This window comes from Aquarana catesbeiana, linkage group LG13, assembly GCF_042186555.1.
Source record: "Aquarana catesbeiana isolate 2022-GZ linkage group LG13, ASM4218655v1, whole genome shotgun sequence".
NCBI classification, from domain to species: Eukaryota; Metazoa; Chordata; class Amphibia; order Anura; family Ranidae; genus Aquarana; species Aquarana catesbeiana.
The window spans coordinates 44,784,761-44,808,989 of record NC_133336.1 but is presented as its reverse complement, the minus strand read 5'-3'; the positions used below and the strand labels follow the sequence as shown (position 1 = coordinate 44,808,989).

Here is a 24,229-nt window from a genome sequence, read left to right as displayed (position 1 = left end):
TCTTGCCCTGCTATTGTGTGGTCCAGTTCCTCTGTTGGTATTATCCGGTTGGGATCTGGCACCCTTGGATCTTTTGCACCAGTTGGTACAGTGGATGATGCCTGGCAATGGTGGTGTGTGCTTTTAATTTTAAACTTGCACCAGTAGGTGAGACTATTAGATTGAATGTTTTGATTAAATATTCTTGTACTGTATGTGGTTACATAAGTATGTATGACCACCATATAACCGTAGTATATTTATCTGTTGTCTATATAGTTCAAATGAACCAGTGATGCCGTTTATGCCCTGATGAAGCAATTAATTTTCTGCGAAACATGTTGGCTGACAGGCACGAATGAACTTTGAACACAATACTGGATGGTCATACTGCTGTATATATCTGTATATTTGTTTTGTATATTCCTTTTTTATCACAATCTAAATAAAAAATTATATTTTAAATATTTTACTCATTTATGCCTACTGGTTAACAGACGTATTATCTCCTTACAAAAATCCCATACGGTTGAAAGAATCACAACTTTCGTTTTGTTTTATTCAGATCTGTGCTGAGTTGGCCCTGTCCGATGCCAGTCTAGAGAAGGTGATGATTATACACCCCCTTTTATTGCAGTTCAGGTAGAGTCTTTGGTTTGGCTATTGGAAGATGACTAAGCCTTTTTCTTTGAACAATATTCAGCTTGTCCTCAACAGGTGCTTGCAGAATGTATTGAGTCAGTGCAGTCTCTGGTCAGATGAGCAATGTGCAAACCTGATTTTGTGCAATCGCTATTATAGGCCTGGTCAAGTTTGTTGTCAGTTCCCAACCACCCATTTCTGTGGCTAGATACCAGCCTGCTGGGATGTCTTCCTCTCCTTTACCCCCAACAACCACAGTTTCCGCCCAATACACCCTTCTACCAATGAAGTACCAGTACCCTGTTTCCTCCTGCTGCATCTACCCTGCCTTTAACCCTTCTGCTTCTTCTTGGCTGCCTCCATCAGCTCCACTAAATCTCCCTTCAAAATGTGCTCCCTCTGTCTTACCATCCTTCTGTTCTTTGCTTCTACCAGCTACATCCACTACCTACAGCCCTATATCCACATACACATTTTCAGTGGCTAAAACCAAAAAGAGGAGGAAGTTTTTCCCAACCCATACCATCATGCCAGTATCCAATCCTGCCTCCACTCCATCCGTCATCCGGCTTGCTGAGCCGGTGCCCGTTACCCAGCCTACTGGGCCGGTGCCCGTTACCCAGCCTGTTGAGCCGGTACCCGTTACCCAGCCTGCTGATACGGTGCTCGCTGCCCGGCCAAATGTTTCAGTGTCTGCTGCCCAGCCAGATGACCCAAAGCCTGCTGCCCAGCTTGATGTGCCTCTGCCTGCTGCCCAGCTTGATGTGCCTCTGCTTGCTGCCCAGCCTGATGACCTGGTGTCCTTTGCCCAGCCTGATGACATGGTGCCTGCTAAACCTGTTTCTGATGCCCATCTTGTCGCCGTTTCAATCCTGCTTGTCGCCCAGTCTGGATGTAATGCCTCTGTGTGGTCCGCCTTCTATGGGTTCTTGCCCGTTGCCCTCCTAATTTTCATTTCCGAATCCAAACTTTCTGACCCCAGTGGTGGGGTGCGTGTCTTATTTTCAGACTGATGGCACGTCCCCCAGTGAACTAAAGGACTCTGGCCTTAGAAGTATGAAGAAGTCTGGAGATTCAGTAGGGAAACTTTTTAGGGTGTTTCCGCACCCACTCGGACTGTCGAACCAAGGGCTGAAAGGCCACTCCTTAAAGCGGTGTTCTGCCCCCACCCCCCCGCCCAAAAAAAAAATTAAAAGCCAGCAGCTACACATTCTGCAGATGCTGGCTTTTAACAATAAGACACTTACCTTTCCTGGAGTCCAGCGATGTCGGCACCGCAGCTGATGTTTTCATCAGCTGTCGGGTGCTGCTGCCGCCATTGCGGGTAAGGGTATAAGGCAGTGCAGCCTTACGGCTTCCTGCCGGGAACCCTACTGCAATATGTTTTTCTTTAATACTGCATTCTAGTCACTACATGGAGCTTATGATACAGGCTTTAATCACTTAGTAAATATATGGGAAATTTTGTTCAACTTTCATGAATGTTTTTGACATTAGTGCAACAAAGGCTTTATAAACAGACCCCCCCTAGTGTCAGAAAGGCATTACTGCTAGAGAATACATGATATGCAACTGATCCCAGTTGCATATCATGAACCATAAGAGTGGTTAGGGTATAACAAAGGCTACTCTTTATCTGTATTTAGTGTACTGTATACGTGTTTGCATTTGGGCTGTAATGGTTGACCGAAGAGCTCAAGAATAGTTAATCCGCAGGACCCTTTAGAGATTTGGTCCACCACTAAGCTCCAAATGTATTACTCAGGATAATAATAACGCTGAACTTGAAGACATATTTAAAAAGCAAACAGTAATGCAGATTTGTAATCTTTACTACAAGAGTAAATGCTTTTTTTTTCTTCAATCGTTTTTTTTTTTTTTTTTTCATTTTTACTAAAAATGCAGCAATTAGGAAACAAAAAAACTGTCAAGGCACCAAGCCTAAAAGTACAAAGGGAAGGAATACAAAACAAAAATTACACACAGATGAGCATATGGAATTTTTTACACAAACGTTCCACTGTGGCCCTTGTAACAAGCAATGTAAGTATCTGAAAAAGAAAAAACTGCGCTAGAAAAAAAATATATATAAAGCAGCAGCTATCAGTGAGATAAACACAACAAAAAAATAGAAAATAGAAAAGCTGCGCTTAAAAATTAAATAAAAATCATGAGTATAATAAAATAGTCTCTGTGAAAGATTATTATAATTGGTGATTATAAAACTAGTTGAAGTCCAAATTAATAGTCCCAACTTTCCAAATAATAACACATACTGATAAAGCAGAATGTGTCCCCAACTGATGAATGGCATGCTTACCAGAATGTAAGCCAATCAAGCAGGTGGCTTAACCCAGCCTGGGCCTTGATGTAAACCAGTCACAATAGGGTATAGCGATATTCCACAGATAGCAAATATTTAGTGCAAATCCTACAGGTATGTGAACCATCAACCAGTGAAGGGATCAGTAAGTGCACCAACACCACACGGAAAACCTGTTTACCAGATGATAAATCACAAGTGTGGATCCTGCAGCTATGTGGAACATCAACCAGTGAAGGGATCAGTAAGTGCACCAACATCACACAAAGAGCCTGCTTACCAGATGGCAGACTCAAGAAGGCAAATGTCTTAACCACCGAATGGAAATCTAGCTAAATGGATAGAGGTTATGGGACCTCCCATGGGAGGTAGGTGCTGACGTCACCACGTCGCCCCATTGAGGAGGACGGGAGTTTTGTTTGTTGCCGGCCGACTTCGATCTACCCTGAGTATCGCTCTTAATACAGTTCGTTTGTAAGTGTTTTTTTTCTTTATTTAATAAACCAGTATAAACAAGATCACGCTATTTGGCATTGTTCCATTCTTTTTGGGATTGGTCCTATTTACATCATGTGAGTCGTGGAGCCTTCGATTGAGGCTGCGGGGACGGATCATCCATACCCTCTGTCCATTTAGCTGGATTTCCATCCGGTGGTTAAGACATTTGCCTTCTTGAGTCTGTCATCTGGTAAGCAGGCTCTTTGTGTGGTGTTGGTGCACTTACTGATCCCTTCACTGGTTGATGGTTCACATATCTGTAGGATTTGCACTCAATATTTGCTATCTGTGGAATATCGCTATACCCTACTGTGACTGGTTTACATCAAGGCCCAGGCTGGGTTAAGCCACCTGCTTGATTGGCTTCTGGTAAGCATGCCATTCATCAGTTGGGGACACATTCTGCTTCATCAAATCACTGAGTGTTATTATTTGGAAATTTTGGACGATTAATTTGCACTTTAACTAGTTTTATAATCACCAATTATAATAATCTTTCACAATGTAAGTATCTGAATTTGATCTGGTATTAGCATCTTGACTACTAGTATATAACAAGTCCATATCTACATGCTCTGCTTTTCAACAAATACATTCAAAAATACATAGCTCTCTATGCATCTTTAGTTTAAAGAGTTAGTTCCATTTTTTTTCCTATTTTACCACAAATCTGCCTAAGCAGGTAAGGGGCGCCTGTAGATAAAAACAAACTGCAGCTTTGACTGAAGTTGAATGATGCCCTTGCTATAGGTGTAGGCAATTTATGTAACATACCTCCTGTAGCCTGGTTGAAAACTCCCACAGATGGCATCATCCCATCCTGCCTTGTTGCTAAGACATTGCTAAGGTTCACTCCCAGCTGCTACTGCTCACTCCAGCCATCACTGGAGTGAGCTCTCAAACCCTGGCAGATATGTGGTCCACTATCTCCTCTATCATAGCATCACTAAGCTCAAAGCTACAACAACTGGGGATAAAGAGTGCACGCAAAGGAGTTTGATTTAGCTGGGAGTGTCTTAGCAACGTCCTAGCAACAAGGCAGGACAGGATCATGCCATCTCTGGGAGTGTTTTGGCCAGGCTTTCAGAAGTACATAAATGGCCTACTCCTATGGTTAGGGCATTATTTAACTTTGGTGAAAGCTAAACAGTTTATTTCAATCTACCTGCATCCCTTACATGCATAAGCAATTTTCTGGTAAAAGTAAGCTGACCCTTTAAAATTACATTTTTTTTTTTTTTGTAAACTCATTAGTATATAGACTTTTACATAGTCTTCTTATTTTAGACAGTTATTTGACATAGTCTCTACGTGAAACAATATACATAAAAACTCTATTTCTTTGTGGTTCCAGAGATTGTTCGGGGCCTCAGTCTACATATTGCCTCTTTCTTTATCACTACATATTGCCCCTCCCATGGGCCGTAGAGAGCCTGTGTCGTATATCTCAAAGCTTTGTCCTTCCACCAACTCAAACTCGAATCTCTGCAGGAGCTTGGCTATTACCACCTTCGCTTCCATCTACATAGGAAGACACATAAAATCAGTTTTCGGTACACCCAACAGTAACATTGTAGATACAACTCATGCAGCTTCTCATATTTAAAAAGTTCCAAGACAGAGATCTCCCTGCCATAATTTCTGATTGCGTTGCTTTTCAATGGGAGTTTTAGGTCTTCCTGTACCCCTTTGTGTTTCATCTCCTTCTGTTACAATCTCCATAATATGAAAGAAATTAAAAGAATCCAGCAGGCGGAATGGGAGCCCCTTATACAGGCCACAGAAGATGCACAAAGTTTCCAAGAGAGCACCAAGGGGAAGGTGCAAACCTCTGGAATTCTATTGTGATCTCTATGTGTTTAAGATGCTGAACTGCACACCTGCTGGCCATGCGGTATTAGTAGAGGGGATGTATTGACTAAGGCTGTTGCCGCAACTTGTCAGTTGTTTTGCTTGTCACTTTTTGTAACCAACTATTAACATCGCTATATGGACTACAGAGTTGCCGGCTCAATCCTTTTACTTGTTTCAGTAGTAGAGGGGAGCTGGATAAAGATTTTCACAGGTCGTCAAAATGCGGACAAAGTCATTACTTGAGCCCAATGGGCCTCTATTTGGCAGGTCACCACAAAGGCAGGGAACTCTCCAGGAAAGAACATTCACCCGAGTTGAGAAATCCAAGTGTAATAAGTCAAAGTGAAAGCCAAATGAGAAATCCTTGGGAGTCCAAAGTCATTATTGTTCTACTGGGTACCACAACCAGGGCAAAAGCCACAAATGCGGTTTGGGGGGTCACACAATTCCTCTTCATTGGGCCCCCCAAAATGCATTGGTGGCTTTATTTGTGCACTTCTCATATTTGGTTGCTTTTTATATGTTTTACATTTATTTGACTGTTTTTTTTACACTGTGCTTTTGAGTTATGTTACATACCTATTGTACCCTATGACAACTTTTTAACCCGCAGACACTAATTGTATCACCTTGAACTGAGGAAGTTGCAATTTAAAGCCACAAAACGCATTTTATTTGGTGAAATAAAGTAATTGGATGTTTTACTAAAGCAGACGACTCATGCCTATCCTTTGAACAATCACATCGGGCGCTTCTGCCAATAGAACTACCTAAGGGTTCTTTTTGCACTGATTCTTTCTACCACTTCATTCACCCACCTGAGAACCCTCAAAGAGCACCCAGGATGGGAATGCCGAGGCATAGAGAGCCGCCACACTGACCCTGCATGGAGATAGTAATTGTAAGTCCATTTTGACCTTTTTGCGTTTTATTGTGGAAGCACGGTTTTCTTGTTTTCTAATTAATCTATTACACTATACAGTGAGGGCTCTCCTGCCTCCCTCTCTTTTTTTTTTTTTTTTTTTTTTGGTGGAAAATCGGAGCTCTACCAAAAACACCAGGCCAGCTCCTCAGGATCCTTCAGTCCACGATCTATCACCACACCCAGACCTTATTGGTGGCCTTTGAGTTGCTTGTTTTAATCAATTGAACAATAAAGAATTTTGACTCTTAAGGATTTTTCATTTGGAACTCTCTTTGACTTTTTAAACTTGAATGTTCTCTCCAGGACAGTCCCCTGCCTTTGCGGTGAGCTGCTGAATAGAGGCCAATAGGGCTCAAGTAATGACTTTGTTTACATTTTGATGACCTGTGAAAATCCGTATCCAGCTCCTATCTACCACTACCTCTTGGACAGCAGATGTGCAGATCAGCAGCTTAAAGTGGAGTGCCACCCAAAAGTGTAACTTCCGACCCCCTAACATGCCACATTTCATTTTTTTGGCGAGGGGGGGTAGGTACCTAGTTTTGACAGGTACCCAGCTCCCACTTCCGTTCTGACTGCCTAGGCGGCTCGAGCGGAAGTTCTGCTCTAACTGCAATCTTCTGGGACACGTCACAGGCCCCAGAAGATTCCCCGGCCATTCAGGATGTGCAGCGGGGCTCACGCATGCGCAGTGGGTACCCGACTGTAAAGCCGCAAGCTCTCACAGCCAGATGCCCACACTAATGATGCCGCACCAGGGAGAGGCGAGGGAGAGAACGGAGGCTTCAGGAGGCCACATCACTGGATCCTAGGACAGGTGAGTGTTTATTGAAAGTCAGCAGCTACACTTTTTGTAGCTGCTGACTTTTAATAAACACGGAAACGGCTGGAACTTCGCTTTAAACAAAGAGATATCACAACAGAGTGGTCAACATTTGTAAGAAACTGTCAAATGATCCCCCCACTTCCCCCCCACCGAGGGCTCTGACATTTAAACTGAGATTTGGAGGAACATGGAAGAAGAGAGTATCAATGGGGAAATTCAATTAAGATGCTGAGCCACTTTTCTGATGTTAATCACTCTTGTTAATGTATTGCTCCGAATTCATGAAGCTTCTGCAACTTCTTTGGCTCTGACAGCGACTCGCATAGCAAATTCAGGTAGTTCTAAAATATTTTACATTGTGGCAGGTGGCGGCTGGTGTTTTTTTTTTTTTTTGGAGGGGGGGGGGAGGCGGCAAACAACCACCCATTCCTCCCCCCCGAGCGGCACCCACCGGTCTGGTACTTACCCCATCATAGGGGTGGCAGGCAACGTGGTGCAGTGTCTTGGCTCCGAGTCCTCTCCTCCATGGCAGCCTCCCTCCTCCCCCTAGGCATCTAAAAGGATCACCTGTCTTTTCAGCCAATTAGGTGACCGGTGTAAAAACCCGCTTCCTGATTGGCAGGGATTCAAGTGCAAGTTTTAGACAGGTACATAAATTTAGCACATGCTGTAACACTTTTAGAACACATAAGAGACACTTTCGCAAAATCTGTGTGCGCCAGTCTTTATGAATTTCAGGGAGTGTGTAAAAAAACAGCCCTGATTATTCAGTAACACATAAGCATCTACTCATTTATACTGTCTTGTGAAATAGAATTTGAGTAGAGTGACTTAAAGCGGAGTTACACACAAAAATGGAACTTCCGCTTTTCGGAACCCTCCCCCCCTCCGGTGTCACATTTGGCACCTTTCAGGGGGGAGGGGGGTGCAGATACCTGTCAAAGACAGGTATTTGCACCCACTTCCGGCATAGACTCCCATGGGAGTCTATGCCTCTTCCCGTCCTGACCGCGCTGTCTCCTGGGAACACACAGCTCCCAGCAGAGAGCGGGGACCACTAGGGATGCGCAGCGCGACTCGCGCATGCGCAATAGGGAACCGGGAAGTGAAGCCGCAACGCTTCACTTCCTGATTCCCTCACCTAGGATGGCGGCGGCAACTGCCGAGAACCGAGCGGGTTCTCGGCGTCCCCTGCCGACATCGCTGGACCCTGGGACAGGTAAGTGGCCATGTATTAAAAGTCAGCAGCTGCAGTATTTGTAGCTGCTGGCTTTTAATATTTTTTTTTTTTTGGCGGTGTGGGTGAACCCCCGCTTTAACCACTTGCTTACAGGGCACTTAAACCCCCCTCCTATCCAGACCAATTTTCAGCTTTGAATGACAATTGCGCGGTCATACAACACTGTACCCAAATTAAATTTTTATCATTTTTTCACCACAAATAGAGCTTTCTTTTGGTGGTATTTGATCACCTCTGCGGTTTTTACTTTTTGTTAAAAAAATTTTTTTTTTTTTTTTTTATATTTTGTTATGAAAAATTTAAAACGGGTCATTTTTCTCCTTCATTGATGTACGCTGATGAGGCACTGATAGGCGGCAGTGATGGGCACTGATGGGTGGCAGTGATGGGCAGCACTGCCAGGTGGCACTGATTGGCACTACAGGTGGGCATTGATAGGTGGCACTTGTTGGCACTGTTAGGTGGCACTGTGGGCACTGTTAGGTGGCACTGTGGGCACTGTTAGGTGGCACTGTGGGCAGTGTTAGGTAGTACTGTGGGCAGTGTTAGGTGGCACTTTTAGGTGGCACTGATGAGGCAGATGTGCCTCTTCCACTTGGGGACCGATGTCCCTGACATCCGAGCCGGTGATCGGCTTTTTTTTCTACTCACGCTGTCAGCGTGAGTAAAAAAAAGAAACGATTACCAATCTTTTGTTTACATCATGTGATCTGCTGTCATTGGCTGACAGCTGATCACATGGTAAGGGTCGGTGATCAGCCGAGTCTCAGTGACTCGGTGATCACAGCGCGCCCGGCGCGCCCTACAGGGCGCGCGCAGGGAGCGTGCACAGGGGAGGCCGTCATATGACGGCCTCCCGGGAATTCAGGTCCGCGCTGTGGCCGTCATTCGGCCATAGCGTGGATGCGTAGTGGTTAAAGTGGTTGTAAACCTCAGACATGAAATATGAACAAAGCACATATTTCTATAGTGTTTTTGCATCTCTCCAATGCACTAAGTGGCAGTTCACACTAGCGCGATGTGGGAACCGACACAATTCCAGTGGCTGATCCCGCATCGCATAGGACTCGCAGGCAGTTCACACTGCACTATGCGAACCACTACGCTCCACATCAGCGCTCTTCACAGCCGGGCCTCTTCAATTTAGGAGCGAGGTGTGGCGAGCAGCAGAGATGACATCATCTCTCACTGCCCACCACACATCAGAACTCTTCCACCCTCACAGCACGGTGGAGTGGAGGTCATGTGCTTCCTGTCATCGTGGGGCTCCACTTTGCAGCCAGACCCCCTTGCTTCAATGTCGGAGGTGCATCGGGGAGCAGCGAGATGACATCATCTCTCAGTGCCCTCCCCGCATCACCGCTCTCCTGCTGTCACTAAATGGACCAGTGCTGTCAGCCTGCCACCAATGCTGCGTCAATGCACATTTGGTGGCACTGGTTGGCATGGCAAGTGACAATCCACATCAGTTGGCAAGTGACAACCCACATCTGGTGGCTGGTGACGTGGCAAGTGACAATCTGCAAATGGTGGCAGGAGATGTGAAAAGCCAAATGGTGCCAGGAGACGTGGCAAGTGACAATCTGCAAATGGTGGCAGGTGACGTGGCAAGTGACAATCTGCAAATGGTGGCAAGAGATGTGGTGACAATCTGCAAATGGTGGTAGGAGACGTGGCAAGTGACAATCTGCAAATGGTGGCAAGAGATGTGGTGACAATCTGCAAATGGTGGCAGGAGATGTGGAAAGCCAAATGGTGCGAGGAGACGTGGCAAGTGACAATCTGCAAATGGTGGCAGGTGACGTGGCAAGTGACAATCTGCAAATGGTGTCAGGAGATGTGGCAATCTGAAAATGGTGGCAGGTGATGTGGCAAGTGACAATCCACATCTGCTGCCAGGTGAAAGTGGCAAGTGACAATCCACATCTGGTGGCAGGCAACATGGAAGGTCCCCCCCGCAGGCATGCAAAAAGGTTGGTGACCGCTGCTATGGGCTCTAGCCCCAGATCTTTTGCAGACCTAGCAACGCCCCTGGTTACATAGTTACATAGTAAGTGAGGTTGAAAAAAGACACAAGTCCATCTAGTCCAACCTATGTGTGTGATTATAAGTCAGTATTACATTGTATATCCCTGTATGTTGTGGTCATTCAGGTGCTTATCTAATAGTTTCTTGAAACTATCGATGCCCCCCGCTGAGACCACAGCCTGTGGAAGAGAATTCCACATCCTTGCCGCTCTTACAGTAAAGAACCCTCTACGTAGTTTAATGTTAAACCTCTTTTCTTCTAATTTTAATGAGTGGCCACGTGTCTTGTTAAACTCTCTTCTGCAAAAAACTTTTATTACTATTGTGGGGTCACCAGTATGGTATTTGTATATTGAAATCATATCCCCTCTCAAGCGTCTCTTCTCCAGAGAGAATAAGTTCAGTGCTCGTAACCTTTCCCCATAACTAATATCCCCCCGATTCTTTATTAGCTTTGTTGCCCTTCTTTGTACTCGCTCCTAGTCCAGTACATCCTTCCTGAGGACTGGTGCCCAGAACTGGACAGCATACTCCAGCTGCGGCCGGACCAGAGTCTTGTAGAGCTGGAGAATTATCGTTTTATCTCTGGAGTTGATCCCCTTTTTAATGCATGCCAATACTCTGTTTGCTTTTGTTAGCAGCAGCTTGGCATTGCATGCCATTGCTGAGCCTATCATCTACTAGGACCCCCAGGTCCTTTTCCATCCTAGATTCCCCCAGAGGTTCTCCCCCCAGTGTATAGATTGCATTCATATTTTTGCCACCCAAATGCATTATTTTACATTTTTCTACATTGAACCTCATTTGCCATGTAGTTGCCCACCCCATTAATTTGTTCAGATCTTTTTGCAAGGTTTCCACATCCTGCGGAGAAGTTATTGCCCTGCTTAGCTTAGTATCGTCTGCAAATACAGAGATTGAACTGTTTACCCCTTCCTCCAGGTCGTTTATGAACAAATTAAGCAGGATTGGTTCCAGCACAGAACCCTGTGGGACCCCACCACCCACCCCTGACCATTCCGAGTACTCCCCATTTATCACCACCCTCTGAACTCGCCCTTGTAGCCAGTTTTCAATCCATGTACTCACCCTATGGTCCATGCCAACGGACCTTATTTTGTACAGTAAACGTTTATGGGGAACTGTGTCAAATGCTTTTGCAAAATCCAGATACACCACATCTAGGGGCCTTCCTTTATCTAGCTGGCAACTCACCTCCTCATAGAAGGTTAGTAGATTGGTTTGCAAGAACGATTCTTCATGAATTCATGCTGATTACTGCTAATGATACCGTTCTCATTACTAAAATCTTGTATATAGTCCCTTATCATCCCCTCTAAGAGTTTACATACTATTGATGTTAGGCTAACTGGTCTGTAATTCCCAGGGATGTATTTTGGGCCCTTTTTAAATATTGGTGCTACATTGGCTTTTCTCCAATCAGCTGGTACCATTCCAGTCAGTAGACTGCCTGTAAAAATTAGGAAAAAACACAAGGGGAAAGGCGCCTCTGGGTGTAGTATAAAACCAATTTATTAAAAACAATGTGCAAGCAACTCACATTTAGAAGGTTAAAAAGCAGCATGTAGTGGATTAGGGAGATGGTTAATGAGAAAAAGTCCATCAGGTCGGTCACGATCCCCTCTGCTAGCTGGTGAAGCGTATGGCTTGCTGTGTACCGCTGAAGCCGGCTGCGGTGATGGTGGAATCCAAAGCAAGGCCAAGAACGCAGATGGGAGGCAGGCGCGGGGTAGTGACGTCACTGGACAACGACGCGTTTCACGTCCAGTGACATCACTACTCCGCGCCTGCCTCCCATCTGCGTTCCTGGCCTCGCTTTGGATTCCACCATCACCGCAGCCGGCTTCAGCGGTACACAGCAAGCCATACGCTTCACCTAGCAGAGGGGATCGTGACCGACCTGATGGACTTTTTCTCATGATGGATCATCTCCCTAATCCACTACATGCTACTTTTTAACCTTCTAAATGTGAGTTGCTTGCACATTGTTTTTAATAAATTGGTTTTATACTACACCCAGAGGTGCCTTTCCCCTTGTGTTTTTTCCTTCAGAATTTGGAGCCCGGTTTCAGTTCTCCTGGAAGGCAGCCCTGGTTGTGGATCCCATACTATTATCCCATCTTCCCATACTTTTTACATGGACTGTCATGGACTAACATATCATTGCTCTCTCTTCATATATAGCATCTACCTGTATTATATGTTTAAACATTTGCCCATAGTGATGGTTTTATAACTTTCCAGTTTTTGCGCCTTTACTTGTGCATTGTAAAAGTTAGGAACAATGGTCTGGCAATCACTTGACTGAGTTCCCTAATTACCCTCGGGTGCAAGCCATCTGGTCGCGGTGATTTATTAATGTTAAGCTTCTCAAGTCTAATTTTAACTCTGTCCTCTGTTAACCATGGAGGTGCTTCCTGTGTTGTGTCATGAGGATAAATACTGCAGTTTTGGTTACTGAAGCCCCCGATTCCCTCGTGAAGACTGAGGAGAAGAATAAATTCAATACCTTCGCCATCTCCCCATCCTTTGTAACCAGATGTCCTTCCTCATTCTTTATGGGGCCAATATGGTCTGTCCTCCCTTTTTTACTGTTTACATACTTAAAGAATTTCTTGGGATTTTTTTTGCTCTCCTCCTCTATATGTCTTTTATGTTCTATCTTAACCATCCTTATTGCATCCTTACATTTCTTGTTGCATTCTTTATAAAGTCTGAATGCTGATGATGATCCCTCAACCTTGTATTTTTAGAAGGCCTTAAGTTTTATTTTATGTCTAATTTTATTTGTTTTCTTTTTTTAATGCACAATAAAAAAATTGTGGAGAATAATACTTGGCTATGTGTTTTACTTCAAATGACAGTTTGGGAGTAGGCAGTTACATTTTAAAAAAATTGACAAGGGACACCAACATAGTTGTATCTTTGATCTTAAAAACTACGGGATAATGGTGTTTTGGTAACTTGCACCAAAAAAAAAAAACAACAAGCATAATAATATTATTCTTGATATCACTAGAAAAAAAAAGCCTTTGGAAATTCGTTTGGCATCACTCCATCAGTATCACCAGCAAAGCAGCTTCATTATTATCCCATTAAAGAAGAGAATTGTGCGGTGCATTTCGAGATTTCATAATTTGCCGCGTCACAAATGTTAATTCTCCATTACGAATGCTAGTTTACAAGACCGACCACTCCCAGCTCGTCCTTGCTTCCGAGTATGTGTGTTTGTACTTTGGACTTTTGTCCGACGGACTTGTGTACACACGCTTGGAAAATCCGACAACAGACATTTTGTCCAATGGAGCGTACACACGATTTTCCGCCAACAGCCTGTCATCACACAATTCCCCTTGGAAAATCCGATCGTGTGTACGAGGCTTAACTCTCCAGTCTCTACCAAACTATCAAGTTTGGGTGGACTGACCCTTGTCAACTCTACTCCAATTCTATTTTACTAGACAGAATAAATGAGTAGATGCTTATATGTTACCATATAATCAGAGCAGAAAAAATGGAAAGGAATAGGCAAAGTAATAGGGTTACTAACCCCCTTGTCCCTCCAAGCATCAACTGATGCTTACCTTCTTTCTGGATTTGTCATCTGTCAAAGCTCTTGCAAATAACAGATTTGGGAAAGTGTGTGACCTTCTCCTAATCGCAACACGTGATGCTATCGCTCAAAAGGAGCTTCTCCTCCTTTTTGAGTGACAAGTGGCGCGCGTTGCTATTTTTGCCGCACGTGCAGCGCGACAATTGTGGCAAAGTCACGCCGCAATTGAAGTTATGGCATTGCAAACCCCCCTGACATACCTTTTTGGATTACATTAATTTAATCAAGCAATTCCACTGTATAAGATGACTTATGAAGCCAGAGGATGCCCTAAAACATTTCTTAAAATGTGGTCCCTTTGGGTAGAATCTGAATGCACTATAGCACCTGAAGGGAATTGATACCTAATGATCTTGTAACATATTTAAAATATATGAATGGTATGGTGAATCAGATATGTATCCACCCCCCCTTTTTATTTTTTTTTTTAATTTTTTTTTTTCTTACGTTCTGTTCTGGTTCGGATCGCTCAGGTGTGAATGGAACCTAATACCTAATAGACCTAATGTGCATAACATTTGTTGCTATAAAAATATCATTAATGCCTATTTGGGCAATAGTGAAACCCATTCACACATTTTCAAAATTGCCATGCAGGCTGATCTTTCAATAATGTCCAAATAGAGTCTGCTTCAGGAAGCCCTTTGAATGAGCTGGATGCCATGTCAATAATTTGCAGACTCCCTTAATTAAAAGCAGAGCTAAACCCATCAATATAACAGTTAAAAAAAAAAAAACTTACATTCAGAATGTAACTGTCACATTTGCTTGTGCTGTCAACCAAACTGACAAACCATCAAATGGCTGGAGTAATTACTGATCACATATGCAATGTCATGGCAGTTAAAGATCAAACAGAGGCTAAGGGCCCTTTCACACCTAACGCAGTGGGATGCAGTTGGATGCATTTTAAACATCACTCCAATTGCATAGACAGCTCATAATCAAGGTAAGCCTTTGGGCATAGTCCACATCATTGCAATGCAGTTCAGCACAGTTAAAAGAGTAGAGCATGCTGCATTTTTCCGCACCGCAAATGTAGGGTATACACTACAAGCACGCTTCAAATGCATCACACCACACCCCTTTAAGCCAAGAAAGCCAAGGCCAAAAATGCATAGACAAATGCACTATAAATGAAGCACAAAACGCATGCAAAATGCAGTCAAGGTCGCTTCAAATGCATGCAGTCAAAAATGCGAAGTTATGTGCAGTTTGTGTCCTAAGATGGCAGCTTCCTTGGTTAAAAAAAGATATCAGAGTTTAGTTCTGCTTAAAAGGCCTGATTCACAACTATGCATTTTTAGTGCTTTTTGTATTTTGCATGTAGCAAAGTCCCGGGGCTCCTGAGGCCTAATGGTGACCTCCAGAGTTGGGTACAGCTGACATCCTTCAGTGTAGAGTGGGTTACAAGGCATGGCGGGTGTGATGCAAGATGAAATGGTGGGCGCCAGACACCTTTTTGAATGCAAAGAGATTTATTGTCTCTTAAACAAAACTGTAGGAGAGAGGGTTAGGACCAGGACACCCTTAGGTAGATGCAATGTTGATTAACAGACTGTAAGACTTCTATAGGTGACACTGTTGACAACTTTCTTCAGAGCCTCAACCAAGACCCCTTTCACACTGAGCCGTGGGCGGCGTTAGCAGTAAAGCGCCGCAAGTTTTAGAGGCGCTTTACAGCTGTTTTAGTGGTGCTATTTGGCCACTAGCAGGGCACTTTTAACCGCCACTGGCGGCCAAAGAAAGGGTTAAATGTGCCCGTGTAGCGCCACTGCCGAAGCGCTTTGCAGGAGCTTCGGCAGCGGTGCTCATTAATTTCAATGGGCAGGAGCGATGTATACACCGCTCCTCCACCGCCCCAAAAAGATGCTGCTTGCAGGACTTTTTTCAATGTCCCTCCAGTGCAGCGCCCCAGTGTGAAAGCACTCGGGCTTTCCCATTAGGGTGGCAGGGGAGGTGTTTTTCAGGTGCTTTACAGGTGCTATTTTTAGCCCTTTAGTGCCTGAAAAACACCTGCGGTGTGAAAGGGGTCTTAAAGTAGAACTAAATGCAAAACTTTTTTTTCCATCTTGGGTAGAGTCAGGAAGGTTTTTAACCCCTGTTACATTTTTTTGCCATCTGTGTCCCATTGAGGAGATTTACCTTCACTTCCTGTCCCATAGCCAAAACAAGAAGTGAAAGGAAATCCCTTTAAAGCAAAGGAGTTCCCAGTTGTCACCTGGGTCACCAGAACTAGCATCTCCTTGAAGATTTCCCTTCTATTACCGTTCTGGTGACAATCCAAAATTTGGAATTTTCTTTCTATTTTCACTCTCAGTGATTAGGTTAACAGGACAAATAGAGAGGGTGAGTTTCCCTAATGAGGACAAAGGTAATGTATAGAAAAACTCACCCAAGCTCTACCGCATGGTTGTAGAATGATAAGCTAAATAACGGCGCTCAGGCTTGTTGTGTCCCATAAACATCAAAATAGCAAGAAAAGCCGGCAACTCGATTGCTTCTTCTTAAATTTTTATTGAACACTAACAGCAATGCAACATCTAAAGTGCTAACATGTTTCGGCCGGAGCCTTCTTCATCGCATACAGGTTTACAATAAAATCAAGTTTATATAGAAAAGATATCCATTCCTCCAAAAAAGGGGCGGTACAATCCAATTTAAAATCAATCAACAACTAAAATCATGTGAAGTTGGCAGAACCAGAAAAAGAAGGGAGGGAAAATAGAAACACAGACTGAAAACCGACATGATTTTAATTGTTAATTGGTTTTAAATTGGATTGTCGCGCCCCTTTTTTTGGAGGAATGGATATCTTTTCTATACAAACCTGATTTTATTGTAAACCTGAATGCTAGGAGGATGGCTCCAGCCGTAAAATGTTAGCACTTTAGATGTGGCAATGCTGTTAGTGCTCAATAAAGATTTAAGAAGAAGCAATCGAATTGCCGGAATTTCTTGCTAATGTGGACAAAGGTAGCAAAAAAATCCTAATACTGTAGGTCTTTTAATATCTCCCCACTCCCACCCTGAGAAAATAAGGTCTGGTTCTCTATGCGTTAAAGGCATAAAGGTTCGCCTTTAAAAATGTAAGAAATGCACCCACTTTATCAAAATATGAAATGTGCATTTATTCCATTTTATACATAGAAGCCTGCAGGGCATTTCAACCATGATCAGTGCATCACGGGGGCATTGCGCAGGCTACTGCTTTACATCTCAGCCAACAACACCAAAATGGGGCATAATTCCTTTAAATGGAAACCAAGAATGGGGCATAAAACCTCCCAACGACATAAGCAATGGGGCATAATTCCTCCCAATGACACCAACTATAGGGCACAATGGTCCACTGGCGCTGCGCTATGTAATTTTTTTCTAATCCTACTGACCACCAAGCCTGAAGCATTGTATACTCTCAGTGATGCCAAGCCATTTTCTACTCCCACCAGCTGCAGTTTGCATTCCCCCAGAGTCTGAAGGACAGTCAACTGATCTTTTGTTTACAAAGTTTTGGAGACCCTTGATCTTCTAGACCAGTGATGGCGAACCTTGGCACCCCAGATGTTTTGGAACTACATTTCCCATGATGCTCATGCATTCTGCAGCGTAGTTGAGCACCATGGGAAATGTAGTTTTAAAACCTCTGGGGTGCCAAGGTTCGCCATCACTGTTCTAGACCATAACCAATGATGAAGTATGGTTTTTAGTCAAACTGCCTATTTCCAGGGTATCACAGAGGTAACAATTAGCACAGGTAAGAAAAATTATTACTTGGGAGCATCAGGGTGAAATCGACCTGGGTTGAAAACAAGGGGATCTGGGTAAAACTGCTCCATCCTTCCCATGACGTAGGTGTTAAACTGTGCAAGGAACAACAGAAGATACAGGTTTATTTTATAAAATAAATTGTCCAAACTTTGTTTCAGTAAGTAGAACATTCCACATTTTTATTAGCTGGATTGATTTTAGAACATTACTCAATGAACATCACTCACTAAGGTGTCATACAGGATGTAGTTGTATACTATGCAATATACAATGATGAGCCATAACATTATGACCACTGACCGATAAATTTCAGAAAAAGGGGGAGGGGTGATTTTTTTTTTTATATGATTTTTATGTTTTTGTCATGTCCTTTTTGCATCATGTATATGTATTTATATTTTTGTATTTCAATTAAAGTTTATATTTTTTGGATATCCCTCTGGTTTGCTGTGCCTTCAAAGTCCGACCTGGGGTTTTCTTCTTGAGGAACCCCCCCCCCTTTTCTAAAATTTCTATATAGTTTACGGATGAGGCAATTGGAGTGTTCTCTCTTTTCACTGACAGATAAAGTGAATAACATTGATTATCTTGTGACCACGGCACCTGAAAGTTGGCGGGATATATTAAGTAGCAAATGAACATGTACTCCCTGAAGTTAATGTGCTGAAGTAGGAAAAATGGGGAAGCATAAGGATTTGAGGGACTTCAACAATGGCCACATTTTATTGCTAGATGACTGGGGCAGAGTAACTCCAAAACTGCAGCTGTTGTGGTGTGTTCCTGGTCTGCAGTGGTTAGGACTGACAAAAAATTGTCCAAGGATGGAAAACTGGTGAACCAGAGACAAGGTCATAGGTGGCCAAGGCTTATTAATGCACATGGGGAGAAAAGGCTGGCCCATGCAGTCCGATCCAATAGAAGGTCTATTGCAGCTCAAATTGCTGAAAAAGTGAATGCTGGTTCGGACAAAAAGGTGTCAGAACACACAGTGCCTCGCAGTTTGTTGCATTTGGTGCTGCGTAGCTGCAGACCAGTCAGGGTGCCCACTTTGAAACGTGTCCACAGCCAAAAGCACCTACAATGGGCACATGAGCATCAGAACTGGACCCCAGAGCATTGGAAAAAGATGGCCAGGTGTCAGGAAAACAGAATTCATGCCTGTGCTCACTCAGGAAAATGGAATTCATGCCGTAGTCAAAAGAGCCGTGTAGGGAATTAAGGCCATGCATGTGTGCCTGGGCAATTAGCATGCATGTTTGAATGAACGTAGCTGCCCAGACGCCTATTATAAAGCACTAAAAGACTCAAGGATCATTGCAGAGTGATCGTTAGCTCCTTCTGCCTGTGACCTGATCCCATATTTACGTGGGTGTTCTGACCTGGCTTGTCCGACTCTGCTTGCTCCTGAAACTCTGTTACTGACTCTGGCTTGTGACCCAACATTGCCTCCTGCCTGCTGTTCCAGTACCTTCTCTGCCCACCTGATATTAACCTTGGCCTGACTCCTGGTTCCTGATTCTGTACCTCTGCTGCCCGGGTTGTTGTTGCCTTCTGCCTGCCTGCCCACACATCTGAGATCCTGCACCTGCCAGCTTGCATGCTGCACAGCATTCCACGTCTACTACAAGATATCCTGACCTGGAGCTCCTCCAGGGACCCATGCTACTCTGTACCCGGTTATACCCTGTCTTTAAACCCAGAGGGAAACAGGACAAGTGGTGTAGCCTTCTTGTCAACTCATCTTTGACCAGGTAAGTGACACCTGGTCTGATGAATCACTAATAATAAATATTAAATTATTGGTATTGGAATTTCCTTTCAAATTTGGCTGTTAGTGAATGTAACAAGTACGAATTTATCCGAAATTACGCATTATCTGAAATAACGAATGCCGTATCTAAACTAATGGAACGTACAGTAACAATCTAATAATAAATAACAATAATAATAATAATAATAATAATAAAAAAACCTAATTTGTTCCGTTCCATTTGTTTAGATGTGGCATTCGTTATTTCGGATAATTCGTAACTTCAGATGAATTTGTATCCGTTACGTTTCTAAACAGCCAAATTTGAAAGTAAATTCCAATACCTATAATTAGTTAGTTATTATTTCGAATTTTACTGATTTTCTTTCTTTTTTCAAATTTTCGGATTTTCACATTTTTGAATTTCCGAATTTTCGAATTCTGAAAATTCGGAAATTCGGAATTCGAATATTGGGAAATTTGAAAATTTGAAAATTTGAAAATTCGGAAATCCGAAAATTCCAAATTCGAAAATTCGGAAATTTGAAAATCCAAATTTTCGGTTTTCCGAATTTTCGAATTTCCAAAAAAAGCAAAAAAATGAATGGAACCAAAAGGAAAACGAACAAATCTTTGGCAGTGCACATGTCTACATAAAAGGTTATGTAAAGAGGTGAGGGGAGGGACAAAGTTGCTGGGCCAGCACAGACAGTAATTAGACCCTCCCATTAAAGGGGTTAGATTGGTGATATAATCTCTCTAGGGTAGTCATTACTATATATGTAGACTGTAAACATTGCTTGGGTCAGTGGGTGCAGTAGTGGTTTGGATCTTACCATCAGGGACGATTTAGCAGGAATTCTCACGCCCTCTATAACAGTTTTTTCTTCTAGCGCACGTGTTGTACCTGGACCAGGGGGGTAGAGTCTTAAACTTTCCTTTAAGACCTACAAAAGATGCACATTAAATCCAAAGTTTGCCAATCTTGCGACTCTGACATATAATATCAGACAGCAAAGGTCTTTGTAATAACATCAATGTCCGTTTTTAGCCCCTTAATGCCTTAACAAAGTTTTTAAATGTGTTAGTAAAACTGCATAAATTATCGCAACTACTGTGAATCCAGGTGAATTATACTTAATTTTTTTCAGGACAAATTGGGCTTTCGTTTGGTTGTAAGTGATAATGGATACCGACCTGATTTTTAAAAAAATTATCATAGGAAAAATAGTAAAAATATATAATTAAAAATATTTAGCTGTATTTTTCTTGCCATTACTATGACCCACCATGAAAAAAAACCCAAATAAATTCTCCTACTGATGTTTGCAGCTATACCAGATATGCGCATGTTATTTGTACCTGTTTTTTTTATCATGTTTAAACAAACACATAGAGATTAAATAAGAGATAAAAGATTTTTTTTTTTTTCTAAAAAAAAACAAAACAAAAAAAAAGTCACCTTTGACCCCTGACATTAGCATCCTTGATCCTGACAATTATTTTTATTTTTTATTATTGTATTTACTACTTAATGGCCATGTAATCTCTTTCTTTATTAAGTTGTTTCACTGTGTTTTTCTACCTCCTTGCAATGGCCTCCCCAAGCTCCTAAATCTCTTTTTCCCCTTTACTTCCATTTGTTTGGAAGAAGCAGTACACATTAGTTGCAGTCATGTGCACTACTCCACACACACTACACATCTCATTGTCCATAGTCGTACTCGGGAGCCAGCACGAGAGGGTGGCTGCGTTCCTACATAGAGTGGGACCATGGAGAACAAATGTAGCCAACCCTCTAACAGGAGGTTAGATCACAGCAACAAAACGAGGAATTTGGAGAATTGGAGGAGACTAACAGCAATAGGAAGTTTGCTGAAATAAGAATACATACTGGAATAGAATTTTTAACATTCTGTGCATCGGACACTTCAATAATCTTGAACAAGGCTTTTAAAAGAGAGCAGCTCACTTTTCTTCTTCTTGAAATTTATGGAGTGGCCAGTGACAGCTGGGAACTAGTAATCAGAGTCGGCAAAGTAGGGGGTATGTGTGCCTGTGTTCTGTCAGGTAGTGCCCGCTATCGAGAAGTGCCCGGGGACGAACGGCGCATGTGCCGTGCATGTGCCATAAGGAGCAGCACAACAGCTGATTTTACCATCAGCTGTTGTGACGGCGAGACGGCGCCTGTGCACAATAGCCGACGGAAGAAATTTTTGTGTCAGATCATGCCCCGCGCTGCCGAGGCGTGTTCAGTGTTCATGTCAGTGAGGGGCGGATTATTAAATGATGGGCAGTGCTGCTAAACACATATTTTTCTGTACTATACATTATATATATAGATATATATTTATATATATCTATATATATATATATAGATATTTATACATATATATATATACACACAGTATTTCACAAAAGTGAGTACACCCCTCACATTTTTGCAAATATTTTATTATATCTTTTCATGTGACAACACTGAAGAAATGACACTTTGCTACAATGTAAAGTAGTGAGTGTACAGCTTGTATAACAGTGTAAATTTGCTGTCCCCTCAAAATAACTCAACACACAGCCATTAATGTCTAAAGCGCTGGCAACAAAAGTGAGTACACCCCTAAGTGAAAATGTCCAAATTAGGCCCAATTTGCCATTTTCCCTGATGTGACTTGTTAGTGTTACAAGGTCTCAGGTGTGAATGGGGAGCAAGTGTGTTAAATTTGGTGTTATCGCTCTCCCTCTCTCATACTGGTCACTGGAAGTTCAACATGGCACCTCATGGCAAAGAACTCTCTGAGGATCTGAAAAAAGAACTGTTGCTCTACATAAAGATGGCCTAGGCTATAAGAAGATTGCCAAGACCTTGAAACTGAGCTGAAGCATGGGGGCCAAGACCATACAGTGGTTTAACAGGACAGGTTCCACTCAGAGCAGGCCTCGCCATGGTCGACCAAAGAAGTTGAGTACACGTGCTCAGCATCATATCCAAGGGGTTGTCTTTGGGAAATAGACGTATGAGTGCTGCCAGCATTGAGGCAGAGGTTGAATTGGTGGGGGGTCAGCCTGTCAGTGCTCAGACCATACGCCACACACTGTATCAAATTGGTCTGCATGGCTGTCGTCCGAGAAGGAAGCCTCTTCTAAAGATGATGCACAAGAAAGCCTGCAAACAGTTTGCTGAAGACAAGCAGACTAAGGACATTACTTGAACCATGTCCTGTGGTCTGATGAGACCAAGATAAAATTATTTGGTTCAGATGGTGTCAGGCATGTGTGGTGGCAACCAGGTGAGGAGTACAAAAACAGGTGTGTCTTGCCTACAGTCAAGCATGGTGGTGGGAGTGTCATGGTCTGGGGCTGCATGAGTGCTGCCGGCACTGGGGAGCTACAGTTCATCAAGGGAACCATGAATGCCAACATGTACTGTGACATACTGACGCAGAGCATGATCCCCTCCCTTCGGAGACTGGGCTGCAGGGCAATATTCCAACATGATACTGGCCCCAAACACACCTCCAAGACGACCACTGCCTTGCTAAAGAAGCTGAGGGTAAAGGTGATGAACTGGCCAAGCATGTCTCCAGACCTAAACCCTATTGAGCATCTGTGGATCATCCGCAAACGTAAGGTGGAGGAGAACAAGGTCTCTAACATCCACCATCTCTGTGATGTCATCATGGAGGAGTGGAAGAGGACTCCAGTGGCAACCTCTGAAGCTCTGGTGAACTCCATGCCCAAGAGGGTTAAGGCAGTGCTGGAAAATAATGGTGGCCACACAAAATATTGACACTTTGGTCCCAATTTGGACATTTTAACTTAGGGTGTACTCACTTTTGTTGCCAGCGGTTTAGACATTAATGGCTGTGTGTTGAGTTATTTTGAGAGGACAGCAAATTTACACTGTTATACAAGCTGTACACTTACTACTTTACATTGTATCAAAGTGTCATTTCTTCAGTGTTGTCACATGAAAAGATATAACAAAATATTTACAAAAATGTGAGGGGCATATTCACTTTTGTGATATATATGTATGTATATATATATATATATATATTTTGCTCTGGTGATTGTGTGTTCCCTCAAAGGGCCTTTTAAATATAGGGCAACTTGTAAACTGGACCTTTTTTTTGCAGCTACCTGAGACAAATATTGCAGTTTTCCAAGATCTTCGTACTCAAGGTCTCTTTTGGAACCAATAACTTCATCCACTTCATCCTGAGCCCTGTAAGGTAACTTTGGTAACAATTATATATTTCAATCACTGTGCCACAGATTCAACCCTAAACTCTTTCAATACCCCTGCAGATCTTCTCACAATCTTGTGCTAAAATGCACTTAGATGTTAGACTACAAGGTTACCGCAATGAATGAGTGCTAGGTATCAATATGTGCCCCTAGACCTCAAACTTCACGTACGTTCCCTTAATAGTGCGCTTGAAGCCTATTAAACGTGTTCTCCAAATGGTGCTCTTCAGTGATTCCACTGTTACTCACTTCACATGCTACAGTGCCTCAGTTGGCACCCAGCAGATTCCAGCAGTGTAATCCCTCCAAAAACCTCCAAGACTGAGGCACTGTAGCATGTAAGTGGATTTTTTTTATCTCTGTTAGAGCTATACCTATTTTAATAAACTGGTTGCACAATGATCCTGTGTTTGGTTTTCCATCACTGAGTTGTAAAGACAGAGAAAAGGACCATAAGGGAGGTGGATATCCAAATATCCGGATCCGGGAACCAACACAAGCACATATAGAC

General features: G+C 43.0%; 1 protein-coding gene and 1 long non-coding RNA gene across 2 annotated transcripts in view; both read right to left on the bottom strand.

Annotated features, from left to right (window-relative positions):
* Window positions 1-4,640: 4,640 nt before the first annotated feature.
* LOC141117628 (cholesterol 24-hydroxylase-like) overlaps window positions 4,641-24,229 on the bottom strand; it is a 170,596-nt gene continuing 151,007 nt past the window's right edge. Inside the window, exon 15 of the mRNA XM_073610572.1 lies at window positions 4,641-4,963. Coding sequence (XP_073466673.1) covers window positions 4,817-4,963 — 147 coding nt within the window. The 3' untranslated portion in view covers window positions 4,641-4,816. The remainder of the gene's footprint in view (window positions 4,964-24,229) is intronic.
* LOC141117629 (uncharacterized) lies at window positions 17,714-23,703 on the bottom strand. Its single transcript, XR_012237186.1, has 3 exons — window positions 23,611-23,703; window positions 20,307-20,417; window positions 17,714-17,812 (listed from the first exon to the last, which is right to left on the bottom strand). It is a non-coding gene; the product is annotated as an uncharacterized lncRNA (long non-coding RNA).